The sequence below is a fragment of the Bos grunniens genome, chromosome 26 (genome assembly GCF_055505025.1).
Source record: "Bos grunniens cultivar Pamir isolate PY7600 chromosome 26, Bosgru_T2T1.0, whole genome shotgun sequence".
NCBI lineage: Eukaryota > Metazoa > Chordata > Mammalia > Artiodactyla > Bovidae > Bos > Bos grunniens.
Window position 1 is genome coordinate 22755933 of NC_141190.1, and position 24465 is coordinate 22780397.

At 40.4% G+C, this 24465-nt stretch overlaps 1 protein-coding gene across 12 annotated transcripts in view; it reads right to left on the minus strand.

Annotated features, from left to right (window-relative positions):
* The window catches only part of ARMH3 (armadillo like helical domain containing 3), a 181340-nt gene that overhangs the window by 24200 nt on the left and 132675 nt on the right, over positions 1-24465 (minus strand). For 8 of the 12 annotated variants that reach the window (XM_086377368.1, XM_086377363.1, XM_086377364.1 and 5 more), the window contains one exon: positions 11592-11670. In XM_086377368.1, the coding sequence (XP_086233494.1) occupies positions 11592-11670 (79 nt within the window). Of the gene's footprint in view, positions 1-11591; positions 11671-20911; positions 21100-22251; positions 22355-24465 lie in introns of all 12 variants that reach the window. The other 4 variants (XR_015155240.1, XR_015155237.1, XR_015155241.1 and 1 more) reach the window with 2 other exon arrangements.

The following is a 24465-nucleotide window of genomic DNA, read 5'->3' on the forward strand; positions in this document are numbered from 1 at the left end:
CACCTATACAGTATACTAACGCATATATATGGAATTTAGAAAGATGGTAACAATAACCCTGTATACGAGACAGCAAAAGAGACACTGATGTATAGAATAGTCTTTTGGACTCTGTGGGAGAAGGAGAGTGTGGGATGATTTTGGAGAATGGCATTGAAACATGTATAATATCATATATGAAACGAGTCGCCAGTCCAGGTTCGATGCACGATACTGGATGCTTGGGGCTGGTGCACTGGGACGACCCAGGGGGATGGTATGGGGAGGGACGAGGGTTCAGGATGGGGAACACATGTATACCTGTGGCGGATTCATTTCAATATTTGGCAAAACCAATACAATATTGTAAAGTTTAAAAATAAAATAAAATTATAAACAAAACAAAACAAAACAAAACTGAGGCAGGGGTAAAAGATATGAGATGATCACTGCCCTCCTTGTGGAAATTCACTCCAAAAAGGGTCATCAGCCAACCATTTATGGACTTATAATGAGGGGACGTTTCACTGGGATACCTATAAACTAAACTTTCTTAGGTTTATAAAGGGTTGTGGGGTGCTGTTGCAAGCACACCAAATACAACAGGGGAGTGAGGTCTATAGACTAGCACACAGGCAAAGGCCTAAACAAGAAGTGAGTGATCCTGATTCTTACTCTGTGAAGTCCTTAAGGGAATATATGATTTTTGCATTTTTATAGCCCCTAGTGTGGCACAGAGCAGATACCTCTGTACTTACACACAGAAAAGAAATAATCTGGGGAATGTGAAGCTGGGACACCCATTCCTTGTCTTGCTGCACAAACCAAGGACACCAAGAAGCAGAGAATTCTTAGACTAAACCAGGTTCTGAGAATTTCCTTGGTAGGCAAGAATTGGTTCTTTTTCAGAACACTTTAGCTCAAAAAAAAAAAAAAAGTACAGGAGCTAGAACAAATAGAACATGTAAAATCATAGGCTTCATTCGAGTGAACATCCCTCCCTCCACTAGGTGCTTACAGTGACTTTCTATCTAAGATAACCCGAATCTCTCTCCAGGGCACAATCATCCAATATAACTGGAAAAAAAGGATCCAAAAGGTGGACACAAGCCTCTGGATAAACTAAAAAAGATGATGCTCTTTAAAAGATAACTCTTTCTTCTACACAGCTAACTTGCATATAATATGCAGAAGGTTTTTTTCCCCCTTTCTATTTTCATACTCAGGACCAAACTCAATTTCAAAACCAATTTAAGCTGGCCAGTTCTCCTGTCCATACATGTCTTTCAAGCCTGCACTGAAATTTACTGATCTCATAGGCTGGCTCTGTCTTTCTGGAAGGTGGACCAGATAATGAACCTCACAGTGGGTGATTCATGAAAGGTCATCACTTGGTTAAAGGAAAGGCGACAGTGATTTTCTTTAATATCCCTGGGCAGTTGCCCCACCTCCCTGACTTTATTTGGTTGAAGCCCTAGAAACTCTTTGTGAAGCTCTTCTTTGTACTAATTACTGATCCAACATGCCCAGGTCCTTACCCTGCACAAGCAAGTTATGCAATCATACCAAGAGGCAGCCAAGATAATCGGGGTAGGGGAACAGGATACACATATTTACCAAATATCACATCAGGCCTTCTCCTTCTCTATGGCTTCCTGCAGGCAGGACATTCCACCCAGCTCAAACCAAGAGGCAGGTGATCTCTGTCCTCCCCACTTGAGGCCTTTCCTTGGAAACAGATCACATCTCAGGTAGGGAGACAGAAAACACCATCTCTGCTCCTAATTCTCTAGCAATCTGACATGGGGTCTCTACCTCCCTGCCAAGGCTCACTTATCTGTCCCTCCCTAATAGAATTCTTCACCAGAAATCCCATTTGTGGGTTAAACACAGTTTCCCTCCTAGTTGGGTGGGTCATTTTTAAGATTGTAACTTCCTTTGAGCAGGATCACTATGAAAGGTCAAAGTGCTGTTACGGTACTTAGCAAAAACATTTCCAATTACACAGCCTATAACAGAAAATAGCTTGCATAATAACACTTTTGGCCTCCAAAGTTACTATAACAGCGGCAAACCATGCTTTTCCAAGCATATCTTAAAAGAGTTTTGAGCTACCTTCTAGGAAAGAAGTTGCAATGGAAATAAAACAGAAGTACCAGAAGGTCTATTTGGAAGGAAGGAAGTGGCTAGAAAACAAACTGAAGAGTAAAGTGCTTGCTATCTTTATATCTAATACCTGGGAGAAAGAGCCTTCTTAACTTAAAACAAGGTCTGCTGTATCCTGAAACTTCTTGAAAAGTTGATAACTACTGGAATTCCTACAAGCTCCAATGCTATTTCTCCCATGCACTGCCAAAGAAGCTTTACCGACAGTGTAGTCTGATTGAGGAAGACCAGAAGTTTATGTGATGGGCATTTCAAAATTCATACTTAATTGGAGGAAATACTGGCAGTGGCAGACAGGAATAATAAGTTAAGCTCTTCACCAGTGACCTCTGCATTCATCTTGCTTGACTGAGGGACATTAATTTTGAATCTTCACTTTGCTACTTAAAAAGAAAAAAAAAAATGGAACTACCACTTTAAAAACAATTAAAATTCAGTGTGCTATGTTTTAGATTTTGACCCACAAATATGTATATCTTTAAAAGAAATAAGTTCATAAAAACTTTTTAAAAATTCATCATCTTCCTTGGGTGTGTGGAAAAGCTTTATTTTTCATAGTGACTTTGCTGACATTCTTGGATGGGATAAAAAGACTTTTCCCTCATTTATAAAGCTATCGTACTGTGACAGAAGCCTCTACTGAGGCACTGCTGCCTAACTGGCAGGCAAATTCTCCAGGTCCCTGTTCAGTATTTTCTTTCCTTAACTGAATGGGCCTTTCCCAAACTGGGATTCTTTCCCCACCGCCTAGAAATGAGACCAGTTACCCCTGTTCTCTCTGCTTCTCCCTCCACTTTCCTATCCTGACTTGCCTCTTCCTTCAGAATACCTAACAGACTCTAGTTGTCTTGCATGTTTCAAGAAATGAAAAAGCTCAGACTTTGGTGTCAGACTGACCTAGGTTCACATTATGGCTTTATCACTAGCAGCTGTGTGATCTTGGACAAACTACTTAAGTCTCTTCAGCATCCTCATCTATAAAATGAGGATAACTGTATCTACCTCAGACAATTGATTAAATTAAGTAAATAGCCTAAGTAAAAGTGCCTAGCTCAAAAACTCCTAGTTGTTCCTTTTATCTATTTGTGTCCTTTTTAAATCCAAGATACTTTCTTCCCTGTTCAGTGGAGCTAAAATTCAAGACCCTTTCCCCTCTGATCTGGTAGTGCAGCTTACCTCTTGGTCCAAGTAAGAGAGTAAATATCCTAGCAGCACATAACCAGCTGACCTTTCTACATGGACCTTCTCAAGATGCCCTAGGTAACAGAAAGTTGATTTCCAAGGTTAAGCAGCTTGTAGGAAAACCCCTCTGCCTCTGACTTTGTGTCTTTCCTGCGTTAGTGAGTCCAGTTAACAAATAACTCATATCAAACTTTTTTTCCTGCCAATGAGGTCACTTGAAATGCCAGAATCTAAACAAAGGCAGAAAAAAGAGGCAGGGTCAGACAGTCAATGCTTGTGTCACATGCTCGTACTCACTAAGAGTTCCCACAGCAACCATCACTCAGGCTTAGACAGACTGCAAAACTATAGGCTGTTGTACAAAAACAATGCCAAGTACAGGAAACTGAGTTATGGCTATCATGAGAGTCTTAAATCTCAGCTCTAGCATATGTCTCTGCCAAGGCTGCCTTGCCTGACAGCCAATGCCATGTTTTAAGATGAGAAAATATCACAAGGGTTCTCAAAATAGGCTGCTCAGAGGTCTTGATTGCCTTGGGAGGCAATATAGGTGGCTCCCATGGGGAAAGTGACCCACGCTCACTTCCTGCATGGAAAGCCCTGCCTTGTAGCTTTACAGCTCCCTTCTTCCAGTCTTCCTCAACAACCAGTGGTGTGCTGGAGCTGGCTGACACATGCTTGGCCTGTGAGAGTGAACTGTTAGATTTTTAAGCACTGTGAGAGCCACTTGGTTTCACACTGGTGGCTATGCTGGGAGTATTTGTCCTCAGAACTACAAATCAGCTCCCTCCAACCACTTGCCCTCCTACCAGCTGTTAAACATTTACCTAACATCCCAAAGGGCCAACAACTCTAAAGCTGAATTACCAGGCTCGACTTTCCTCATAAGTCTTGAAGCTTTTAGGATATCTCCCAAAGATCTTTATGTGTTTCCTCCTAGATGTTCACAAATAACAGGTGCCACCCAGGCACCCCAACAGTGTTTGCCTCACAAACACAGACTCTCCTCTTGTTAGTATCTCACTCTTCTCTGGGAAAATAATGCTGGATTTTGTTAGGATTTCTAAACACCCAGCAGTTATTTATAGTGATTCGTAGGATCCAGAGAAAATCAAAAAGGGTTAGAAAGATTACTAATAGATGAAAATAAATACTCAGCTTCCAATGTAACTTTCACTCAATCACATATGAAGCATTTTTTGTTTAATTCTGCAAGGCAGAGGGGAGGGAAGGGAAGGGAAGCTGTTCAATAAACAGTTTCAGTTTTGAAAGATGAGAAATTTCTAGAGATAACTGCACAACAATGTACATATTAACACTCCTGTAGTGTACAGTTAAGAATGGTTAAGATGGTAAATTCTGTTCTACTTGTTTGTATGTTATGTGTTTGCTATATTTGTTATACCAGGAAAAAAAAAGAGAGCTAGGTTTGCTAGTAGGTCTAATAATATGCCTACTAGCATTGAGGGGGGCTCATACCAGGCCTTTGATGAATACTTGTGAACTGAATCAAAGGAGGTATAATTAGGACAGGGATCAGAGTCGGTACACTAGGGATTATGGAAGATGTGCTAACAATTTAAATGACTGAATTATACATCTAAGTCATCCAGTCTCGGGGCGCCCTGGGACCTGAGGACAAGGCAGAGACACTCTGGGACTCTTCCCACTCTTTCTGTCCTTTTCAGGTCCTGGCTTTGAGGATATTTTACAATCTATGCCTCTCCATTTATCCAATTCCTATCCTTCCCCTTTCAAGGCCCAATTCAATTCTTCTCTCTTCCGCATGGCCTTTCCACCACCACAACCCACAGAGATCGTTCTCTAATAGGAACCTACAGATTCTATTGCTAGTACTGGTCAGCTATTGATAATAAACTGCCTTAAGCCATCTTTCGCACTTATTTTATCCTTTGAGAACAAAGGCTCTTTATCATACTTCTGCATCCCTCAAATGCCTAGGAGGATCTGAAGCACAAAGCATTAAATGCTAAAATACTGAGAACTGAATGAAGATTGAAGAAAGTTAAGAGTGGGCCAATCACTTACTTGCTTTCCAACGGGATATTTCAATGGCACAAAACTGGTCATGAGTGTAACTGAAAGCTTAAGGAATCAGGTGATCATCGAAGGTTTTGTCTTGAATGCTAAACTGCCACTGTGTTCTCTAGATACTCAGGGCTCTAGAGAATCTTTCTGTAAAGTTCTGCTATGAAACTCTCTTTGGTATAAGGAAATTAGAGCTGATACAAGTCAATGTCATAGCATTTACAAACCAAAATAAATAGCAAATAGTCTAAAAGGAGCTTAAGATCCTCAAAGGTCTGATGGCTTTGGGGTCAAGGAAAGTATGAGGTACTATTCAAGACAACTAAGCCAGTGATTTTCTACAAAACTTTGTATGTTGAAGGGGCCAAAGACTGGTTGAGAATTTTAAGAAAGATGGACCCTTTTCAAGGAGGGAAAAAAGGACATATGCATAATTTGCACAATTTCAGAGTGTTCAATAATTTTCTGAAGCCTATACTTGGACTTTGGATTAAAAACCAATGAGTTAAAAAAACAAACAAATGATGAGCTAGTGTGTAGATCCATTTCTAGCAGGATGTAGCCAGCAATAATAAATTTTTTTCTTAATTTGAAATAGGAATGAAGGAGATGGAGTATAGCAGAGTTTAAATAGGACAAGATAGGGAGGAGAATCCCCTGAAGAGCTCTTCTATTCCAACATACTTACCTGAAGGGAGCACTGAATCATCAAGACAAGATCTCTTCAAAGCATCCAAACCCAGGACTTAGGCTGGGGACCAGAATTTCTCTTAAATCCCTCCCATCCCCATTCATTTAGTAGAAATAGAAGGGTCATTGGGATTTATCTAAGAGAATCCCATAGGTTTTGAGAGTGAGACTCAGCTATCCTCATGGGAAAATGAAAATCAGAGTGGCTGTCACTGGTAAGGACAGTTCAGTTCAGTTGCTCAGTCATGTCCGACTCTTTGCGACCCCATGAACTGCAGCCATGCCAGGCCTCCCTGTCCATCACCAACTCCCGGAGTTCACCCAAACTCATGTCCATTGAGTCAGTGATGCCATCCAGCCATCTCATCCTCTGTCGTCCCCTTCTCCTCCTGCCCCTAATCCCTCCCAACATCAGAGTCTTTTCCAATGAGTCAACTCTTCGCGTGAGGTGGCCAAAGTATTGGAGTTTCAGCTTTAGCATCAATCCTTCCAAAGAACACCCAGGACTGATCTCCTTTAAAATGGACTGGTTGGATCTCCTTGCAGTCCAAGGGACTCTCAAGAGTCTTCTCCAACACCACAGTTCAAAAGCATTAATTCTTCGGTGCTCAGCTTTCTTCACAGTCCAACTCTCACATCCATACATGACCACTGGAAAAACCATAGCCTTGACTAGACGGACCTTTGTTGGCAAAGTAATGTCTCTGCTTTTGAATATGCCATCTAGGTTGGTCATAACTTTCCTTCCAAGGAGTAAGCGTCTTTTAATTTCATGGCTGCAATCACCATGTTAGGGACAGGATCATAACAAATGATTCTACCGGCTAGAGACAGATGCTTACCAACAAGCTATACTGAGAAGAGAAAGGAGCTAAATCCCAGCTAATGGTGGGCAAGGGCCTTGAAGGACAATTTTTATAAGATGTACTTAAGACAAGCCAATGCAGAAGGGAATAAACTAAGAATAGTTTCACAGTTCTTGGAAAAGCGAGTTTTACCTTCTCCATAAACATTATTCATAAAGATATGTGAAATACAAAAAGAGGTCAAAGTGCCCTTACCAAACACCATATCAGATCAGATCAGTCGCTCAGTCATGTCCAACTCTTTGCGACCCCATGAATCGCAGCATGCCCAGCCTCCCTGTCCATCACCAACTCCTGGAGTTCACTGAGACTCACGTCCATCGAGTCAGTGATGCCATCCAGCCATCTCATCCTCTGTCGTCCCCTTCTCCTCCTGCCCCTAATCCCAGCATCAGAGTCTTTTCCAATGAGTCAACTCTTCGCATGAGGTGGCCAAAGTACTGGAGTTTCAGCTTTAGCATCATTCCTTCCAAAGAAATCCCAGGGCTGATCTCCTTCAGAATGGACTGGTTGGATCTCCTTGCAGTCCAAGGGACTCTCAAGAGCCTTCTCCAACACCACAGTTCAAAAGCATCAATTCTTCGGCACTCAGCCTTCTTCACAGTCCAATTCTCACATCCATACATGACCACAGGAAAAACCATAGCCTTGACTAGACGAACCTTTGTTGGCAAAGTAATGTCTCTGCTTATGAATCAAAGACCTAAATGTAAAAGCTAAAACTATAAAAGGCAACCCACAGAATGGGAGAAAATGTTTGCAAATCATATGTCTGATGAAGGATAAATACCTATAGAGTACATAGATATTCCTAAAAGTCAACAACAAAAATCCAAACAATCCAATTAAAAAATGGGCAAGGGGCTTGAACAGAATTTCTCCAAAGAAGATAAAGAATGGTCAATGAACATATAAAAAGATGCTCAACATTAATAATGATTAGGGAAATAACAATTAAAGCCACAATGAGATACTACTTCACCCTCATTAGGATGGCTATTATAAAAAAACAGGAAAAATTGGAATAATTTTATATTTTAGGTGCGACCAATCTGGGAAACACTATGATAGCTTCTCAAAAAATGAAACACAGAATTAATTCCCATTTGATCCAGCAGTTCCATTTCTGGGTATATACACAAAAGAACTGAAAACAGGGACTCACACACCAATTTCACAGTATTCTTCACAGTAGCCACAAGGTGGAAGCAACCCAAATATTCATCGATGGACAGAAGGATAAACCAAATGTGTTATACACATCAATGGAATATCATTCACCTTCGAAAGGAATGAAATTCTGATACATGCTACAACATTGAAGACATTATGCTAAAAGAAATAAACCGGATATGAGCAGGCTAAGTCACTTCAGTTGTGTCTGACTCTGCAACACTATGGACTGTAGCCTACAAGGCTCCTCCATGGGATTCTCCAGGCAAGAAAACTGGAATTGATTGCCATTTCCTTCTCCATATACAAAAGGACAAATATTGTATGATTTTACTTTCTGTGAGACCCTTAGAGTAGTCAGATTGTTGTTTAACAACAGTAAGTTTTGTTGTTAAGCTGTGTCCAACTCTTTTGCGACCCCATGGACTGTATGTAGCCTGCCAGGCTCCCATATAGAGACAAACAGTAGAAGAGTGATTACCAGGGGCTGGGGGGAGGGGAAATGAGGAGTTACTGTATAGCATTCAGCATGCAATGATGAGAAAGTTCTGGAGATGGATAGCAGTGATGGTTACAACAATATGAATGTACTTAACACCACTGAACTACTTAAAAATTGTTCAATTGGTAAATTTTATGCATATTTTACCACACGCACACAAGAAGAGTTAATATGTACAAGGTTCACAATCAACCCCAGACAAATATGACTCCTGTGTGTACAATATAAAAATGCAAGCAGTTTATTACACTAGAAAATGCATGACCATTAAGCCACACTGAGGGTATTAACTGATTAAAAAATTTTGCTCTCCATGAAGCCAATGAGAAGTAACAAAAAATGCCATCCATCATCTGGACACCTAAAAATAAATCCAGTGTGAGAGATTGGGCTCTGTTTGATAAGCAATAATGGATTTACAAGCATCATCTTAAAATGACTCAAACAGACTGCTAGAATGTGTCTGGGGGTTGTCAGAACTCAAAAAGTCATAAATCTCTTGCCAGAAGAAAATGGCAGTCTGAGCAGGCAGATCTAGCAAAGAGCCCTCTCTTATCTGCTGTCTTACTAAGCTCAATAAACCCCAGTTGATGCCTATCCATGGTCTTTAGGTTTACTTTACCAGTACTTCAGAATCTACTTGGGGATTAAGTTCCCAATTTCCTTTTTCTACTTAGTTTGCTGCTAACAACTGTGGGTCCTTTTTTTTTTTTTTTTTTTTTGCGGCGGGGGGGTGGGGGGAGGTGGCGGGGCAGGCACGTGGCCTGTGGGATCTTAGTTCCCTGACAAGCAATCAAACCCGTGCCCCCTGCATTGGAAGTGTGGAGTCTTAACCACATGACTGAAAGGGAAGTCCCTGCAGTGCCTACTGCATCCCAAACCCAGTTCTTTAGGAAGGTGTGAATACACTTAACATTAGTGATATCGGCATTAAGTGAAGGGAAAGAAGTGCTCCAACACATGCTGGAGATTAACAAGGAGTCAAAATACTTCTAACCTGATAGTGCTGAGAATAAAACCAAGTGTACTCTAATGCTGTTATTTATTGCCCTTCAGAGTCAGTTAGGGAAGAGAAGCAACAACTATTTTGAGGGCAGTTTCGAAAAGGGTCCCAGAATAGAATCACCCTTCCTCCACTACCCAAGTGAAAAGGATTGTTAAAAGCGGTGAGTATACACAAATTCCGTGACAGTAAGGACTACACTTGATTATTCACTACTGATCCCTGCTACCCAGCACCACTCTTTGTACACAGCAGATATGCAATATTATTTATTAAGAAAAGAAATCTTTGAGAGCTGTTTCCCTTTCCTCATTTTCAAATAGGGCTGTGTTTTCTCCCACTCTATAGAAGTCGCCTCATCTCTGGCTTGTGGACGCTTTCTGAGAGGCACTTTCATCACTTCATTTAACTCTGAAAGAAGTTGGAGGGGGGTTGAGGACACGTGCTTGCTAATCATCCTTTTCCAGATTGCCTCATGCGCCAGAATGGATTTTTATTATTGGTCTGTGGCTGCTACTGCTGTAGAAAGATTTCAGCCTGACCTTCCCAAGCTGCTGGGGGATGAATACTGCACGTGGCTGACTGGGAAAAAATGTGTCTTCCTCTTTTTTTTTTTAAAAAAAAAAAAAAAAAGCTTTTAGACTAAACAGAGCTCACTGTGATAGGAAAGTCACCCTTTCTTTCACTATACAAAGCTCAAGATGTTGAATTCTTTTGCATAAAAACGATATAACAAAACTGATCTGAACCGGTTCAACAGGAAAAAGGTAGGATGTTGAAGCACCTCACAGAGAGCAGTGGCATCAAAGTCCTAAACAGGACTTAGGGCTGCTCCACAGGCAGAAGAGGAAAAAAGAAAATGAAAGCCATTTATCAAAGTGGTTTAAGTAAAAGGATGGATTCCCACAGCTGGCCTCACAAAGGAGAATAAATATGTCAAAGGGAAAACTGATAGACTAATTGAGTCCTATCCATCTGGCTGAGGAAAGAGCCACTGGTGGAATACTGAGAAGCTGTCTGTTAGGCAAAGGCTTGCTCTGGTGCCTCATTTGGCCAATGGAATAGCTTTTAGGAACACTGAACACACAATCACACCACAGCTGGCTAGCTGGCCCTGCCAGCAAGAGGCTCACAGAAGGGCTACACTGATGCAAACGCCAAAAAAGGGAAAGCAGAGCATAGGCGATGTTGTTTTTTTAACTGGCTTGGAGACTATATCTGAACTCTCACCTCATGAATACCCAGGCCCTTCAACTTGGGAGTAGGGTGAGAAGGAAGGGAGACCATATGAATGTATGTCTCATTTTGTGCTTTTGAAAACAAGACTCAAAGTCTTGTTCTGAAACATCAAGTTTGATACCATGTTACACTAAAGCCCCGTCTCACTTTTATATAATGCAGAGCTGAGGGCTCTTTTCTTTGGGAAAAGAGGAAATCAGGCCAGACTAAAGGAAAACAAACACACAACACTATCTGCACGTGTCACAGTTCATACCACAGAAAAACCTGCTCAGAAATAATTGTTCAAGGCACACAGAACTCAATTCTAATGCAAATCTGCCCCAAAGAGGGTTCATATTTTAAGGAGCCAAACAACATCAAAGTAAGCTGAACTCAGGGTTTTTCTAACTGGCAGTTTCAACCATTTCTAAGTTTTCATTTCTTATTTTCAAAAGTCAAAATGACTCTCTGCCTAAAATTAAAAAAAAAAAGAAATGCTTATCACCCACACTAAAATAACAATTCACCAAAATTTCACCTACATTATCTTTTACATAATTAAATGAACCCTTCACATGGCACAAAAGCAGAAGCCATCATTCTAATTAAAGTACTATCAACAAATCCCTTACTAATTCCTCTTAAGCAGCCTGGCTCTTGCCACTCCCACTAGAAGCTCAGTCACCGAATCCCTCTGCCATCTGAGGGGACTTGATGCTGGCCACCAACTAGGGCCACTCTGAGGAAAGTAGTGGCTTACCTGCTCCTCCGACAGTTGGGATATGTGATTCACAGCAGCGTAGGATTCAATTTTGGGGTTAAAGTGGTTGATGATGGCTCTGAAACAGAGAATTAACATTAATACAGTACCAGATGGAATAAGAAGATAATGAGTTAAAAACAAGTATCAGCTACCCTCTGATTTAGAGTATGAGACCATGGGTGTGACTCTCAGAAGCTAGCTGTCCTCTTATGAACATGAGGTCACATGGGGTGAAGTGATTACTCTAAAATGGGAAAGGTTTAATTATTTATTAGACAGAGAACAGAATCAAGTATGCCTGCTCTGTAAATGAACTAGGGGAAAATCTCACAACCAAACAAAAGTCAAAACCTAGCATCCTTCAGATGAGAAACAGGGCTCAGGGGGCTGTCCACCAGGCGGCCCTCGTGTTTCAGTCAGAAAAAAAACACTTTGCTCTGCTCTTACTCAGGAGAACAGGGCATTCAGTGAAGCTGGACCAACATGTGGGTTGAATACAGTCTCTGAAGAACCTAAGATTTCCCAAAGCCTACAACCGTCATATTTGTTAGTTAATATTTTGAACCAAAATTTTATTTCCAGCCATTCAAACCAAAATCTGAATGTTGTTTTCAAACATTCTCTCTTCAGGGTCACCAAGTCATATCAAATCTATCTCTTAAAAACCTCTGAAATCTGAAATAAATTTCCCTGAAACCAACGCTTTAGTATAGATCTTTGTGATTTCTTGTCTGGTAGAGTAGAAAACCAATAGTCATGTATGGATTTGAGAGTTGGAACATAAAGAAGGCTGAGCACCAAAGAATTTACACTTTCAAACTGTGGTGCTTGAGAGGACTCTTCAGAGTCCCTTGGACAGCAAAGAGATCAAATCAGCCAATCCTAAAGGAAATCAACCCTGAATATTCATTGGAAGGACTGATGCTGAAGCTAAAGCTCTAATACTTTGGCCACTTGATGTGAAGAGCTGACTTACTGGAAAAGACCCCGAAGCTGGGAAAAACTGAGGGCAAGAGGAGAACAGGGTGACAGAGGATGAGATGGTTGGATGGTATCACTGACTCAATGGATATGAGTTTGAGCAAACTCCAGGAGATAGTGATGGACAGAGAAGCATGGACAGAGAAGCCTGGTGTGTTACAGTTCACAGGATTGCAAAGAGATGGACATGACTTAGCAACTGAACAACAAGAAGAGTATAAAAAACACAGGTTATAGAGGTTAATGGGGAGAAGAGAAAAATCTAACAGAACAATTTCAAATAATATGTGCAGATACTCTCCTCTTTATGAGGTGTTTAGTTCCCATTATCACTGAGAGTAAGCTAGACTTATCTCCATAGAGTAGCAAAAGGGAAAAATAGTAACTTGACAGTAAAGAATCCTGGCAAATCTACTTCAACCAAGTAATGAAGGTGAGTATCACCAGTGATGTCATGTAACCCCTGGTATGGTCTGGTAAGAAGGGCACTTCATCTCTGTCGTGTACTTTCAGAAATTCATGATCTCAATCTAAGAACAAGAAAAACATCAGACAAACCCACACTGGGGTACATTCTAGAGAATACCTTGCCAGTTACTCCTCAAGATTGTCAAGGTCATGAAAAACAAAACTTGAGGAAGAGTCATAGACTGGAGCCCATTGGTGAGATATGACTAAATGCAACCTGATGCTCTGAATTGGATTCGGGAACAGAAAGAGGACATTAAAGATAAACTGTTGAAACCCAAACAAAATATGGAGTTTAGTTAATAGTAACATATCAATGCTTGTTTCTTAGTATTGATAAACATACCATGGTAATGTAAGAGGGGAGAAATTAGGTTGAGAGGCATATAGAAACTCTATGCTTTATCTTTGCATTTTTTCCTATAATTTTAAAATTATTCCAAAATTGATGCTTTTGAACTGTGGTGTTGGAGAAGACTCTTGAGAGTCCCTTGGACTGCAAGGAGATCCAACCAGTCCATCCTAAAGGAGATCAGTCCTGGGTGTTCATTGGAAGGACTGATGCTGAAGCTGAAACTCCAATACTTTGGCCACCTCATGCAAAGAGTTGACTCACTGGAAAAGACCCTGATGCTGGGAGGGATTGGGGGCAGGAGGAGAAGGGGACGACAGAGGATGAGATGGGTGGATGGCATCACCAACTCGATGGACATGGGTTTGGGTGAACTCCAGGAGTTGGTGATGGACAGGGAGGCCTGGAGTGCTGTGATTCATGGGGTTGCAAAGAGTTCGACACGACTGAGCAACTGAACTGAACTGAAAGTTCATTAAAATGTGTGTATGACAGCATAATAGAAATCAATATATTCTTTTAATATAACTTACTGATAGTAAAGAATTTAATCTAACCCAAATATCAGAAGTACAAGCCAGAAATTTAAAAAGAAAATCATGAAAAAAAAAGAAAAAGGAAATCATGGTGTGGAATCCCAGTTTGACCAATGTTTTTCTGAATGATTTTTGGAAGCGTATATTTTGCCAGAGGGATAAAACGGGAATAATAATATCTGTTTTAGCACAGTAACTAGGAATAGTACATTGCAGGCATACAATAAATGTTTGTTGAAAGAGGGAACTAAATCTTAAGAGGATTCATGCAATATTTATATAGTAAAGCAATGTTAAATATCTAGCACAATGCCTGGCACACAGCTGGTACTCAATAAATATTCAATGAATGACTAAATCAAATAGGACAGAAATGGGTCAGGCACAAGAGGCAAGTTTTGGTAACTTATTTTCCAAGAGACTGTCAAGAAAGGTAGAGATGTTATTATCTGCAAGATAAGGTTGTGGGGCTTGGTCTAAATCCAAAATATCCACTGTAATCAAGTTGGGGGGGTGTCAGATATTTTTATCATTCAGAAAGCAAAATTTGAGGATACTGGCAGGGATGACAACAGTCCAGGAACAGAAAAGAAAACCGGGAGGCTAAACCCAATGAGAAGACAGGGTCAGCTATAGGGAACTGAGAATCCCACCAATCCTAGCAGCAGCACTAACTTACAGTTAACCCAGGATAGAGTCTGAGTCACAGAACTCAGCTCCCAAGAGTGATGGCAGTGAGTAAAGGAAATACAATAGACAAATCAATTTACTATCAGACCTCAGTTGTTTTGGAAAACGGAAATTGCATTCTATAAATACATCTATTTCATGCTTTCATAGGTTTTCTTTTAAAAGGTTTTCTTTAAATTTCTTAGTAAAAAAATTTTTTGAAAAGTGTTTGAAAAAAATCCTGACTCAGCTGAACTAGAATTGCATTTTTGTTTTGATGTGCCTAGGTTTGGAGAACAGAGAACTCCAAAAAACCCTAATGTCTGTCTGGGTGGGATGATACCAGCCACTGGCCCAGCTGGCAATCCAGAGAAGCTGGTGAGGTTAGGACAATGAAATAATCCCTGGGAATGGAACAGATAGGGATGTTGTAATTCTATTCCCTGCCTATCAGAGGAATTTTCTTGCCAAGAAAGAAAGCAAGGAAGCAAGAAAGAAATGAGAGAGAAAGGAGAAAGAAAAAGAGGGAAGAAAGAAAGACAGGGAAGGAGCTCAGAGTAAGAAACAAAGGATAGAGGAGATGGGGGAGAGAAAGAAAAAAAAATTGGAAGGTACTATCTTCAGAAAGTACACTTATTTCCTTCCCTTCTGTTACATCTGCCAAGTATCAGCTGGGTCTATGGATGCCCTATGCTTGATACTGCAGGGCATATATGCTGATGCTGTTTAAGCAAACTTATCCTAAGAGTATGATAGATTTGTCAGTCTGAGAATTTATATTTTGGAATGAACATAAAATCATCCTCCAACCTAACCTGTGACATTCTCTCCCCAGAGCTTCAGATCTCTGCAAGTGATAAAGGTCTCCTACCAGGCAACTTAAGGGACTGTTTAGAAACCTGAGACAGGTGAAACAGTGTAAATCCAGTTAATAATCTCTAACTCAGGACCCACACAGGACACAGTATATGCCTCTGCTTTACTCTTCCTGCTGTTTATTTGGGACTGTTATCTGTAAAATCTGAGTACTAATCTGATTTTCTGGAGATACCAGTTGCAGGGTGCTAGGTCTAAGAGGTAAGAAAAACAGTCTGACGCTGGCTGTTCTCCCTCCATGCTCTTTAGCAAGGCATTTCAGACAGGGTTTGGAAGCTTCCTATTCAAGTGCTCAGGACTTCATACTGTTGAAATGGAAGTATGTTCTGAGGCAGCAAAGAGATGACAAAACACCAAAATCAGGCTAAGTCAGCCCACACTGAGTGACACATACCTTTGCAGTGACTGAAATACTTAGCTTCTCCTTCCCCAGGAAGTCTGGAGGCTACCAGGGCTCACCTGGGTTGTGATTTCATGCTTCCCCACCTGGGATAGCCCCCAGTAATTAATTAAACTCATGCCTGACCAGCTCTCAGTGGGAGAAAAATGAGATACGAGATTTATGGATGAAGGAGGAATCTCTCTCTTTTCTTCAGGCTTTCCTTCTCACTGATACCACCTCTAAAAAGATCTACCATCATTTCTTCTGAACATCTGGGAGGGGAGGAGGAGACTACTAAGTCATTCTAATTGTAGCTCTCTCATTTTCATTGATCAAAACCTGTCAAAACAGGTAGCAACTGTCACGTGCTGAAGTCTAAAATTTTAGGTTTCCAGACAAGAAATGGCAGTTTTTTTCTATCAGAAGATGAGTGATCAAAGTATGATTTTAATTCCTTCATGACTTATTTCATCCAAAAAGGCCCTTCAGCAGTGAAAGCAGAGTCCTAACCACTAGACTGCCAAGGAATTCCTTTTGTACACTGAGGATGGCTTTCATCTAATATCAGCCTTTCAGGTATTCAAACCAAACCTAGCCTTTGCCAGTGGAAAACTCTCATGCTACAAAGTATTTTTGAAAAGGAGACTTGAAAGGAGAGGAGGAATAGGGAAGAAGAGGAAGGTGTAAGTGGACAATGAATGAGAAAACAGCCATTATGCACTGACTAAGGTTTCTCTTTGACAAAGGTAGCAAAACAATCAAGTTGGAAAAGAAGAATCTTTGCAAGAAATGATGCTGGAACAACTGAATATCTACATGCAACGGGATGAAGCTGAACCACATACTATACCCATACTATACCCAAAAATTAACTCAAAATGGAACACAGATTTAATATACGATCTAAAAACCATAAAACTTTCAGAAGAACACATGAGAGTACATCTTCATGAACTTGGGTGAGGCAATGATTCCTTATGGTAACAAAAGCACAAGTGACAAAAAAAAAAAAAGTAGGTCGAGTTTAAAAACTTCTGTGCTGCAAATGATGACCACCAAGAAAGTGAAAAGACAACCCACAGAATGGGAGAAAATACTTGCAAATCATGTATCTGATGAAAAACCCCCATGAGATACCACTTCACACCCACTAGGATCATAATAACCAAAAAAAAAGTTAACAAGTGTTGGCAAGGACATGAAGAAATTAGAACTCTTATACACTGCTGGTGGGATAGTAAAATGGTACAGATACTTTGGAAAGTGGTTTGGAAGTTCCTCAAATGTTAGTACATATAGAGTTACCCTATGACCCAGAAATTCTATTCTTACATGCCCAAAAGAATGAAAACATTATGTTCACACAAAAACTTGTACATAATTGTTCACAGTGGCATCATTCATAATATCCAAAAAGTAGAAACAACCCAAATGGATAAAATGTGGTATAGCTATAGTTAAATATTATTCACCCACAAAAAGGAATGAAGTACTGATAAATGCTAAAATATGAATGAATCTTGAAAAAGTTGTTATGTGAAAGAAACCAGACACAAAAGGCCACATAATATACTATTCCATTTACAGGAAAGGTTTATACAGACAAATTTATACAGACAGATTTATACAGACAGAATAAATTTATAAAGACAAAAAATAAATTAGTGGTTGCCTGGGGCTAAGGGAAGGATTAGAGGAGAAATGGGGATGGACTGCTAAAGGATATGGAGTACCTTTCTGGGGGGACAACATTCTAAAAAGTAGATTGTGGTGATAGTTGTATTACCTTGTGAGTATATTAAACTACAAGTTACACATGTTAAATGTCTGAGTTATAACATATGAATTGTTGTTCAGTCACCCAGTTGTGTCTGAATCTTTGCGACCCCGTGGACTGCAGCACGCCAGTCTTGGCTTAAGGCATCCTCAACTCCAGCAGTTCTTGAGCAAACTTCTTTCCTTAGTAAACAATTCCACATAGAATTCACAGATCCCAGAGTGTTTCACTCATCAAGATAACTTTCCTAGAGCTTGTGTATGCCCATGATGCTGGTGGCAAGAGGAAAAGGAGCTCACTGGGCTACTCTGTCATAAATTAGAGCAGATAGAGTCTAAGGAGCTTCTAGAGAAGCCTCTGTGGTCAGTGCCATAAGAAGGAGCAGAGATACGGGCACTGACACTGCAAGCCACATGTGCAGGGAGGAACAACTCTGCCCGGAGATAAGAAAAGTTCAATTCCCAGCAACATGCATGATATCTTCAGATGAAAAGGTCTGCATTTGTCAAAGTACGTCAACTTCTGGCTGTTGAACACAGAACTCCTTGGAATAAAATGTTATGGGTAGACTAAAGCGGGGAGAAAGAAGGTTCTCCTAGTCTCAACACTCTTGACCACTTTTTTGTTTTTGAGAAATGACTGGAGCTGCCTACATTACTCAGAGAAAGCCATCCATCCAAGACTAGGAAGAGGATTAAAGAAATAAGGCCTAAGGAAAGGGGAAGGAGTCTGGAGGTAGAACTTAGTGGGGAAAGAGAATATAAATTCCTTCCAAACCATCAGTTCTCCTCACACTGGAACTGAATGCACCATGAAAGCAGGGACCAAATTTATTTTGTTCACCAATATATTCCCAAGCCTTTAGCAAAACTGAATAAATTAAAGTCTATGAAGGTTTTTGTCCAATCTCACCACAAGTAAGGAGGTTCATGATCACCAGCTACTCTCCAAAAGCATGAAAATAACAATAAAAATGCTTTATCCCCAACCCGGAAGGAAAGGTGACTCAGACATGAACAGCTGTCCCCAAAAGAAGGAAGAAAAGTTGTCACTGAAGACAGTAAAGCCTTCTCTTCCTTTCAAGTCATATGAGGAGGCCAGGGAAAAGCTTTCTGGCATTTCTTATAAAAATAACCTAGTATCTTCTAAAAGTAAGCCTGAATTTTTGTTTGTTTGTTTAGGGGTAGGGAGTGGGAGAGGTGTTGGGGAGTGTGTTATACTCTGGTACTGGGTCTCCTAAATGCTACTGACTTGGAAAGTTCCAAAAAGGGAAAGGAAGAAGAAACAGACAATGTCATAGAAAGGTAAATTGCTGAAGTCAGTCACAGTAAGGCATGGATTTGCACCCAAAGCACCTTTAAGGGCAAGAATCTGGGCCACCCTCCAATGCAACTGTCAACTTCTTACTGCTGAAGACAGGAGTCACTTATATAAACTGAAGCAAAATGAAGTGGACAGATGGAACAACAAGGCTGAGCTACAAACCGGCTGGGGATTTCTTGGTCCATTTTAACTTATTCTCTCTGACTCATGACTCTGCAAAGTGGCTTTCTTTTTCCCAGTGCTGGATGGATGATGGCTGAGACACATAGTTAATGCCCAACTTATCCAGGAAATGCATGGAAATGTTACCTTAAAAATGTAGGCAATGTAGCTTAGGAGAAAATGTGGGTTCTTCTTTATATCCAATGCAAATCTAAAGTAAATCCTCCTAACATGCAATTTCTCACAATCCCAGCTACCTTTCACAGACAGAAGTCTCTAAGGGTCTTTTATGAAACAATAAATAAATAATAGTTTCATCCAGAAGCTCGGAACATGGTGCCTGTTTCCTTACTAAGACATCTGAGAAAGCAGACTGTCTCTAAAAGCTGCTATGTAAATTCTTCAGGCACAAAGGAGAAAAACAGGCAAAGGTTGTTTACAGGCAGATTCTGTAGCTCTGATTCCAAGGAAGGAGGGAACATAACTGGTATACGCAACAAGGTACATATGAGGAAAATTCCTAAAAGTTTCACCCTAACACTATTCTTATAAGGCCACAGATTTACATTAAAGGGTCTGATTATGGGTGAATACCTAAAGCCTGATACATCTGGATTTCAAGCCTAGTCTTATCAAGCTATAGTCCTGTATTCTCAAATACTTGCTAAACATGTACACCTGTATGTCATGCTTTGTTTACATGGTTTTCTTCACACTATTATTGTTCAGTTGCTAAGTTGTGTCTGACTTTTTGCGACCCACGGACTGCAGTATGCCAGGCTTCCCTGTCCTCCACCATATCCTGGACATGGAATACTATTTTTCTTCATCACCAAAAAGCCAAAGTCTTAGTTTTCCTTTTGGAAGGCCCAGTTATAACGCCATCATTTCCCTGCACAACATAATTCACATAATGTAAAAAACAAAGCTTTAGAGGCATTAGACCTGAGTTAAAACTCTGATTTCTCTACTTCTGGGCTGCAAGGCCTTGGGCAAAACACCAACCTCTCTGAGTACCAGAGAAGTATTCTTCATCTAGTTGGGTTTCCTTTCTAAAGCTTTTCTTTGTGTCTTCCTATATAACTATAACTTGCCCTAAAGAAAACTTATCCCCTCAAGCAGTTTCCGTTTTCCTAGACCCAAAAGAGCAGTCCAGTGATCTGTACTACAGAGTATATTTCCAGATATCTGGAATTAAAGATAATTCCCTGATGGTCCAGGGGTTAGGAGTCCTCAATTTCACTGCAGGACTGCAGGGGACATGACTTTGATCCCTGGTCGGGGAACTAAGATCCCACAGGCCACATGGCATGGCCAAAAAAAAAAAAGACAAGTAAGAAAAGAAAGGGGACAAGAAAACCATCATATTCATACCTGCTTCAACCTGGGAAACCTTCAAACATACAGGTTACAAGACTGGCTTCTGAGAAAGGGTGAAGGTATGATTGAGTGGTATGTGGCAGTGATTAAAATGGTTCCTCTGAGGCTGGGTTATTTAATTTTAAATTAACATATCTTTTCACCTTCAGAATTGCCTCATATACTCCCATTTCATGCAGTAACAAGCTTCCCTCTCCATGAAGTCAATGAATCTTCAGCCCATCCAATTCAACAACAACAACAAAAAAAAGCAATTTCCCTTGATGCCTGTTAACAGCAGTGTATTACAAGCCTCAGAGATTCTGCTGATTAACATTAAACAAAATAAAACCTCAAATAGGAATACCTTTTAACCTTTTCACTTTGAAACTAGTCAAAACTTCAGCGAGTGACCTGTTTCCTCTAACTTACCTTTAATGGTCTAGGTCTTAACCCTTTCATGCCAAATATCCCCTTCTTTATACTGCTGTTTCTGTGGCCATTCAAGACCAGTGATGCAAAAATGGACCCTTACTATAGAAGACATTTTGGCAACCATCAGGAAGGATGAGCTATTGGCCAATGCATCTAGTCGCGTGCTTTATTCAATGATCCAAAATCTGTAAATTGGCCAAGAGAATTTGATTTATTAGTATACTTAAACTCATTGGGGTTGCAAGAATCAGACACGACTTAGCAACTAAACCACCATAAACTTCCTGACTGAAGGAAATGGAACTGTGAATGGTGTAGTCCCAAACTACACCATGGTAACCCTCAGGTTTTAACTTGGGGAATGATTTAAGTCAGTATCTCTCTCGATTTCTAGGTGAGAAGCACATGTGTCACACTCGGCAAGTTATTCACCTACTCGACATTCTTCTAGTCTCTGCATTAGACAAATGAAAGTTCACAATTCATTAACTGGAGGGAAACAAGAAAGAGTTAATGTGTATGAAATGTACATGGCCTGAGGGACAGTTGCCTCATTTTCTGAAGCTGTGCATGGCTACGCATTTTGGCAGTTTGAGATTTCTACCTTGATGCATGATTTTACCCAATGTAGGTTTCTGCCTCATCACCTGCTGGAAATTAAGCAATTGGTTATAGCTACTTTGCTTGAAAAATGAGCTAATTTCTAGTTACTGTGGCCCCAAACCATAGATTTAAGCCAAGTGAGATACCATGGGCTTTACATTTTGGCTAAATTATCTCTTCTACCACTGACAAGAGAGGGAAACAGAATTCCTTCTTGCTTTTTAGATACCAGCCTGACTTTGTTTCACTCTTTCCACAATCATAATGAAAGTAAATGAAGAAAAATGAACCACAGGAGACGAAGGAACCACAAAAGTCAAACGGACCATGTACATTTCCATAGAAGATATCACTTAATCTATGCCCCTTAGAAATGCTTGCTTTTTATCAAAGCTTTCTCTCAATAAATGAACAGAGGCTCCAAAGCTTTCCTAGGACAAAACACCTACAAGATAAGCCTCCCCCTGCTCAGATCCCATTATTCTGTGCTACAGATTCCCTTACTTTGTTCTAGTAGCAGGCCAGGAGCTGCTGGCAGAGTTCCTAGGGCTGCAGGATGCAAACCTTTAATACCCTTTGCAATTAGTAGTTTAGTCCTGGATTTCTTGTCTCCAGAAGCAAGGCCCCTCTACACTCTCAGAAATTAGTGACTATAAAGGAACAAAATGGCCATGTGAAAATGTCTAACAGACTTTCTACCTTATTTCAGGATACAAGAAAATCCTAATACATACCTGCAAGGACTTCTGAGGCAGTGGAGATCAGCTCAAAACCCCAAGAAGTGATCTATTTTTAATTAACAGTAAACATTCCAATCCCTTGAATGTGACCTGAGAACTTTAAAAAAAAAAAAAAAAACTGACATGTGCCAAAACCCTGAAACATTTTAATTATACCTCATTCCCATCAGCACAATTAATCAACTTATAAGACACTTATAATTTTGAGTATGGGGGACAGGATGGCAAAAAAATAATAATAATAATTAGTAACTGACTAACTTAGGCTTCTTTTCCTATCACTTCAAAAACAGGGAATTAATTTAGTGAATCACATGCTAGACTGGGGAGAGCAGGGAATATTCTGTGGATTCCATACTATAGTTAGAGAAAAACAGGCACATGGATTCCAAACTAAGTGGGAAGAGCTGTGCATATACTTCAGTGGTGGAGAGGGAGGAATGGGGATCTCATGTGGATAAAAACGGAAGACGGCTGACCAGATTCCTGGGTTAGTCCAGTGTGGGCCATATGGACACCATACTAGCAAGGAGTGGGCCCAATGTTCATGTCATCAGAGAGAGGAAGGTGGGCATATGGATCACATACTGGTTTTCAACTACCCCAAGTAAAGAATGAAATTAAAAGACATGAAAAGGGGTTTATGCTCCATCCCAGGGGTATCTTTTAGAACTCCTCAGGAAAGGCAATCAGCGACTCTGCCAAAGTAATTAAGCAAGAGAACATTTACCATAAAGCCCACATCAGTTAAGTGAACAGAGATGAATCTTATTACAGCGCACTGTCAGCTCTGAACCTGCAGGTGCTAACTACCGAAATGCCTTGCTACGCGCCCTGACTGCTGGCCCACCCACTGTGGTGGAGCGCTTTGCCTTTCTTTGCAGCTCTGAAGAAGCAGGCTTCTCTCACCTGCTCTGGCTGTGTTCTGTTGCCTTCAGAAAGTTCTAGTACAAGTGGTTTAATGCTAAGAAACCTGAGTATAACTAGTAGAGGCAGGTGTTGGGGTTGGCTAGAGAAAGGAGCCCTGAGAGGTAGAAAGTATGGGTGTTGGAGAAAAAGCAGGGGAGCTGGATAGTAAAGTAAGGAGAATAGGATAGTTGAGTAAATTAAGAAATAATCAGGTAAATCAAGAAGAATAAATAAGCTGCTCAAAGTTTCGAACCATTCCGTTTAGGTGAAGTTGATGGTATCTCTTCTCACTGAAAAGGGGAAAAGTTAAAATTTCACTGCAAAGACTGAGGGCAAGAGGAGAAGGGGGTGACAAAGGATGAGATGGCTGGATGGCATCATCAACTCAATGAACATTAGTTTGAGTAAATTCTGGGAGATGGTGAAGAACATGGAAGCCTGGCGTGTTGCAGTCCATGGGGTTGCAAAGAGTGGGACACGACTAAGCAACTGAACAACAACAATAATGCAATACACTTTCTCCACAGGAAAAGAAATACTACTGAGGAATATTGCTTTTTCAGTGTTAATAGTAGCCTCTGCTACTATTAGCCTCTGCTAATATCTGCTTTATTAATGAGTTAGCTTCAAATTTAAAGGGTCAGATTTTTCTCAACAACCTAATCACTATCTATTGTTAAACAAAATTCACTGTTTGTTAAAGGAAACTGGTGTTTTATCAATCATTCTAGATTTACAAATGGTACCTGATATACATTTGGTCCTATTTTTTTCTGCAAAGAAGAGTTAAAAAAAAAAAAAAAAGTCTCAAACTGACTAAATGGTAGTCTACTAAGTTAGAGACCCAGAGAGCTTCTATTCAACAGAAACTCTCACAAGAGGATGGCTGTCAGAGTCCTTGTGGGGACAAATTACAAAATCATATAACACATTTTAAAAAATTCATCAAAGGCCATGTGTCTGTCACTTGGAGGAGTAGTTAACAGTATACAGACAAGTAGATAAGGCCTCTGTGTTTACAGATCTATAAATCTTTAACTCATTATCAAGAGGAGATTCCCAAAGACATTGCTGGGAGAAGACATGACCAGCTACTGAGAAAATGAGATGGAATGGGTTTGTGACCCAAACTGGAGGTCTTATAGCACATGCACACATAGGCACTCACATATTTGAACTTCTCTCTAGACCTAGAACAAGTGTAAACAAAGAGCTGTGGTAAAAATGATTTACAGGCTTACTTTCTACCGTAGCTCTTTGTTTGCAACAGAGCCTGCAGTTTCCTTACATTCAAAGGCA